General features: G+C 40.5%; 1 protein-coding gene across 1 annotated transcript; it reads left to right on the top strand.

Annotated features, from left to right (window-relative positions):
* The first annotated feature begins 714 nt into the window (after positions 1-714).
* On the top strand, positions 715-5008 carry LOC112272954 (uncharacterized). Its single transcript, XM_024501172.3, has 6 exons — positions 715-1489; positions 2394-3085; positions 3235-3314; positions 3445-3522; positions 3762-3835; positions 3960-5008. Exons 2-6 carry the CDS (start codon positions 2605-2607, stop codon positions 4171-4173), a joined length of 927 nt encoding a protein of 308 aa, XP_024356940.1. The 5' UTR covers positions 715-1489; positions 2394-2604; the 3' UTR covers positions 4174-5008.
* The last annotated feature ends 1183 nt before the right edge of the window (positions 5009-6191 follow it).

Below are 6191 nucleotides of genomic sequence, written 5' to 3'. Positions count from 1 at the left end.
CCACACCCTTGCGAATTCTTCGCACATGTACGTATCCGCCAGGGTGAGCAAATCGTCTAATGTCGGGTTTAGATCTCGTCCCCATTTACACCTCCTCCACGCCACGCACGATATTTTTATGAACAGCAAAAAATGTATAATGGGATCCAGGCTTTACACGAGAGAAGGACAGGAGTACCGTCTGCTCATCCGTGTGAACGTGGACTGGGGTCTCGAAGAAGAAGGAGTAGGGCAGGGCAGGGCAGGGGCAGAGTAGCAGAATCTGGGTCACAGAGGCAGAGCAGAGCCAGCTCTTGCGGAGATTACGAGGAGGAGGGAGAGGGGGGATGAAAGCAAGCGGGCACTCACTCACTCACTCATTCACTCTCACTCACACATTCACTCTACGCACTGTGGAGATCTCCCGTAACGAGAGAACCAAATCCGGGAGGCGGGGGTTTGTCCGCTAGTGCGCTCAACAGTGGGATTTTATCGGGATTTCCGTGACCCGGCCCTGTCGCCTTCCCAACCCTGTATTGTCGTCTTCTTCCTGTCTCTTGTCTTCTCTGCATACTCTTCCAAACTCTTCCCGTCTCTCACGCATTCTGCCTTTGTCGCTCTCTCGCTCTTGGGCCCCCCTCGCTCTCCCTCCTTTTTCACTCCCTGCCTCTTCCTCGCTCGCTCGCTCGCTCCCTCTTCCTCGTCCCTTGACTTCGACTCAAGGAAATGCTCACTTACTGGCGTCCCTTTGTTGCTCCTTACCTCCCCTCCCTCCCTTGGTGCGTTACTTCGGGAAGCGAGCGTCTTTAACTTCTTCTACAGTTCCTTGTTATGAACGTCACGTTAGTTTCCTCATCTCTATCTGTTGTAGGGCCAGATCAGTTTAGGCGTCATTGCGTCTCGTGGAAATAATCCAGCGCTGTAGGTCTTAAGTATTTCCGAGGCTTTTTTCATGATCGATATCAGACCGTGTTCGAGTTTCCGAGAATCGTTGCGTGCGGTCGCGGGCTGATTGCTGAGAGATTAGGTTGCATGTGCTGGTTTGGATCCGGGTGTAGACGCGGACCGTGGGTTTGAGAATGGTTTAAGCTCTGATTTCTGGTCCATGAGGTTGGGAGGGGCATGCTGCGTTTGCTGATTCAAGAGAGTTCTGGAATTTGTAGGCAGGAAAGGTAGAGAATCGACACAGAATTTATTTACTTATTTTGTTATCGTGAGCACTTCTGAGGGGGTTGGTTTGCGTAATCAATTTCGAGTTCTGAATCACCGATCTGGTGATAAGTTTAAGGCACTCCGTGGAGGTGGCGTCGCGATTGATTGATTGATTGATTGTTTTTTTTTTTTTTTTTTTTTTTCTTGAAAGAGGAAAACACCATCCTGATTGGCCTCAGTCTTGGTGAGGTGTGGATTGGTTGAGTGAGAAGGAAGTCGGAAACGTCGTAAGCTTTTGGAGAAGTTTTTTGGAGTACACCGTTGCTGTTGCTTCAACTTGCAGAATATTCAGCTCTTTGTAAGTTCTTTTTGCCTCGGTCATCGATCTTGCTGAGTGTCCGTCTTTGTTATCAAATAATTTTAATCAATTATTATTATTATTTTGTGATTTTGTTTTGGATAGTAGCGCATTGAGGTACTGTTGACGCTATTACAGTGGTTACGATTTTTGAATGCATGCGACCATCCTTTTTTCATTACCGAAGTCTCACCTTCTTGGGCATTTTGTATGCTTCCTTCATCGGTGAGGCATTCGGCGTTGATCGTTCAAATTAAGTGTAGTGCAAACACGCCTTTTTCTATCTTCTACACCGTGCTACCCTGTCAGATTTATAGTGGCCGAAGCTTAGAGTATGTCACTTGTCATATTGGACAGTAAAAGGCATTTAGTATATTGTTCCGCATGTGTTATGATGCCGGTAGTTTGGGTTTTCACACATTTGACAAATGCCAGTGCTTCTCGTTGCCTTGGATGAACGGTAGTCGATTTGCCTCTCTGTATTGCAATTTCTGAATATTAATCCAGGTTCCTAGTGCTTGTGTCCATCGAAAATTCTGTGTGGGGCTGTACACTCGCTAGTGCGGTTGAACGATGTAGTTGTTCGTTAAGCTAACCTTGGGTAGGGTAGTTTCAGTTCCTACGTCATACTTAATACAAATACTTCCAATTAAAGATTCAAGTGACGTGCGAAAATCATTGGGAATAGGAAAAGTCAATCCTCTGCTTACTTTGTGACGATTTGATCTATGAATGTTGATAATGGGCAATTCTGTAATACCATCGTAAACAATTCTCTTTGGAGTTAAAGAGGTTTTCATTGTAATCCATTCACCTTTGTTGAAGCTTTTAAATACTCTACAGTATTGGATAGTTGAATACCCATTACACATCACTATTTAACAAACTTATTCAACTCCTGCAGATTCTCATCTTTCTTGAATCCGAATTGCTGGGAAAATTTTAGATATTCTCGGGATAAGTGGAGCCATTTCAAAACGTGCGTTTGTGAAGTCTTGCTTACTGCGAACGGCTTCTCTTCCATCTTGGTGGAGTCACGATCAAGATTCCCTGTTTCGGTGGTATAATTACCATACTTATCTACTGAATCGAGGCCCGAAAGGAACTCAAAATGCATGGCTGCAGTAATCGACACCAGTAGTGCAGAGAAAGTTTGTGAGACGTCTGGTAGATTAGCGAGTGCGGAGGTCAGTGTAATGGATGCCATGGTGCAGAGCGTCAGCAAATTCGAAGGGACAATGGAGCCCAGCATGCTCTCCCCTTACCATGATATGAAACCGTGGAAGGTTCTACTGCCTGCAGAACGTGCCAAGTTGCAAAGTAAATGCAGGGAGAAGTCCAGGAACATGTGTGGAGTTGGCTCAGCCAGAACTGGTGAAAGAGTTGGCACAGGGGACCAGAAGGCTGAAGCAAATGGTCATGTTCTTCAGAAGTTCGACTCGGAATCATCTGGATCTGAAGATCCTCGATCCGAGGAAACTTCATCGGATTCAGTTCCTAACTTTAGTAACTCCGAGTATCATGTTCTTGCTGTGGATGATAGCATAATTGACCGAAAAGTAATCGAGAGACTTTTGAAAACCTCATCTTACAAAGGTATGGAATGATGCCTGGTCCTTTTTGTTTTGTGTTTTTGTTTGTTTGTTATAACCTTAAGTAAAGATACCATGCTACATTCTTGTGCTGTGGGTTGGTGAGAATCGTTTGAACTCAACTGCTCACTAGCATTTTGTTTTGGCTTGCAGTTACAACTGTGAACAGTGCCTTGAGAGCATTGGAGTATCTGGGACTTTCTGAAAGCTGCTCCTCCTCAGGGAAGCCAAATGTAAGTATTTTTTTTGACGTTTAAATTTCTAAAATATGTATTATCTCACAAGCGAAAATACATACGATGTGATGCTGTTGCTTTGTGAAGTGAACCATGTAACTGATTGAATTCTTCATCTCATTTGCAGAAAGGGGCTGTGAATCTTATCATGACGGACTATTGTATGCCGGGGATGACTGGATATGACCTCCTCAAAATTGTGAAGGTATTTACTTTTTGCGCTAGTTATTGTCTATATTTGAGATAGTGTTCTAGCGTTTGAGCTATGATGTGTAGACTCTGTCAAGTTGCAGTCAGCTTGCAACCGTAGGACTGGTTCGAACGAGTCTTCCTACGTACAGTGACGCTGCAGCTTCGTTGGATACTCATTCCATGCCGTTTATATGATCTTCCCCTTGTCATTGAGATGTAGTGATTAATCCTTGGTTATGAATGTTATTGCAGGCTGAAACCTCAGCTTTTAAGGAGTTACCAGTTATTGTGATGTCATCAGAAAATGACAGCAATCGCATTAAAAGGTATGCTTTATGCTTGGAATACTTTTGCTCTAGAAATGTAATTAATGTCTATTGAGTAATGACTTGTGAATTTAGTACATTAATCTCCTGTTCTGATGTTTTCTCGTTGATGTTTGTAATTCAGTTGCCTTGCAGAGGGTGCTGAAGATTTCCTTATTAAACCTGTACAGTTGGAAGATGTTCAGCGGCTGCATGGTCACATGAGATCCTCTGCCGCATCTTCTGGATCCAATGAAAGTTCAAATTCGTCGGTCTGCTTAAAAAGAAAATCTTCTGATGGTTTGCAACCGAACAGTCCTGTAAGAAGACCCAGATATAGCGGACTAGCTGTTGCTTAATGTGAACATTTAACGCTTCTTAGTATTAAAAATCAAAGGTCAGGTGCAGCACTGGATCAAATTCCATGTGCTGACGCAAGACTCAAGGTTGGATGTGTGACGATTGGAGGAAATGTAGGTGGGCTGAAGTTCGCCTCGTCAAAGAGATTTCTCGTACATAATTTGTGCGGTTGTGAATGTGGTAGTCAGCGACCTCAAGATAAGTACCACATCGGAAGATGAAAGATCATGAAGGATTTCAGTGTCTTTAAGTGAAGGCCTTGATAAGCTACAAGACCTGAGGGAGTACGCACCAGAGGCCATGCTGCTAAGCAATGTCAGTGATGATACCAAGAAATACTAAAAGGGCCTGTGATTGTATTTCTCATGGAGAGAGAAAGAGAAATCTGTACCTGATCTTAGAAAATGTGTATCATAGATGATGCAGCAACAGTAGGTGCTGAATTTTTTGCCACACTTGCCTAGAATTTTTGGCTAGTGTCTGGTTTCCTGCTTGGAACAGGACAGCTTCCAAGTACACACCCATGCTACATCTGTGTGGTCTCACCTACAGAGCAGTTTTTCCTCAAGCCTCTGAAAAATGTGAAGACCTTTTGCTATTCTGATCACTATCCAAAATGCATGCAAATTTTGCATGTTGGCGAAACTAGCCAACAGAAACAGCTGGCCCCTAACTTTGTGAAAATTCTCTCATTCTACAAATCAAATTGCCCTCGTCAAATGTGTACCTCTACAAGTTCTCGACCTGTTTGAATGTTACGTTTTATTAATTTTGAGACAGAGGCAGTTAATTCCTCTGAAAATAAATTAATATTCAAGTTTCTGTTTCACAGTCCTAATTTTTCTGTTGTGCTTCCACGTTGGAGTAGTAGATTCTTGATTGGGTGGAGTACATTTCTGTATCACATGGATGTGTTTAAATCTATTACTTCAAACCAAATTTTTAAATTGTTTTTTTGTATTGGGTTCAACTTTTAACACCTTTAGACTAGTTCTAACATGTTTTACATTACTCTATCAAACAGAGTTACAAGGTTTTTTTTTTTTTTTTTTTTTTTTTTTTTTCGGTTCTTTCATTCTGCAAATCATTTTGTCTAAAAACAGAATTGATTTGTTGTAACCTACTTAAATTCTCCATATGTAGACACCAACAATTAGAAATAACAAAACTTTTGTAGTAAATATTTTATTAAGTTTTCTTGTGAATATTACATAATGTAGGCTAAGAGTTAGCTACAAACTCTATGTAAACCATTTTTTACCAAGTTTGTTAAGTACAATTGTGTTCCATTTCTAGGCATGATTGGCAGGTAGGTATTTCTAAGTCAACCTTTATTATTTTTATTTATTTTACATTTATTTGATAATCTCAATGGAATTCAAAAGAATATGCTTAAATCATTTTTGCTGTTTTTTGAATATTGTTACATATATTTGGATATAAGTCTCATTTGGCTATCTATTTGGTTTTGACCCTAATCCAATATTTTCTATTTTATTGGTGTTCCAAGGTTTATAAATGAATATGTTGTTATCTAAGTTCCTATCAAATATATATAAGCTAAGATATATATTACACAAAAAAGTAGACTACTATGTATTAGACATTTAAGTAGGTTACAATCACAATACAATTTTTTGTAAAAAATAAAAGATGTATATTTGTATAGATTTTGTTCTAACTTTGGTTTCGTATAAGTAATTGAAGTTCTTTGGTGATGACAAATAAATTGATTTGAAGCAAAATAATATTTTATACCTAATGTATAATGTATAGCTTGTGGGTAGGCGACTTCTAATCCTTCTTTACAATTTGTCAAATGATTAGGGGATTTATCTCTAACAAATCCTTCAATCACAGCAAATTTCTCTAGAGACAGAACAACTTGTTTCACAATATCCTCATCCACTTTTTTTTTTTTTATCGCAAGCTTCGAGTTTCTTAATAAAAATAGATCTCTGAAGTTGCATGAGAAGTCAGTCCTCTTGAAGATAGACAGAAAGATAGATCGTCCGAA

Source organism: Physcomitrium patens, chromosome 20 (assembly GCF_059467195.1).
Source record: "Physcomitrium patens ecotype Gransden chromosome 20, ASM5946719v1, whole genome shotgun sequence".
In the NCBI taxonomy this organism is placed as follows: Eukaryota; Viridiplantae; Streptophyta; class Bryopsida; order Funariales; family Funariaceae; genus Physcomitrium; species Physcomitrium patens.
This window is presented reverse-complemented; position numbering and strand designations above follow the sequence as displayed.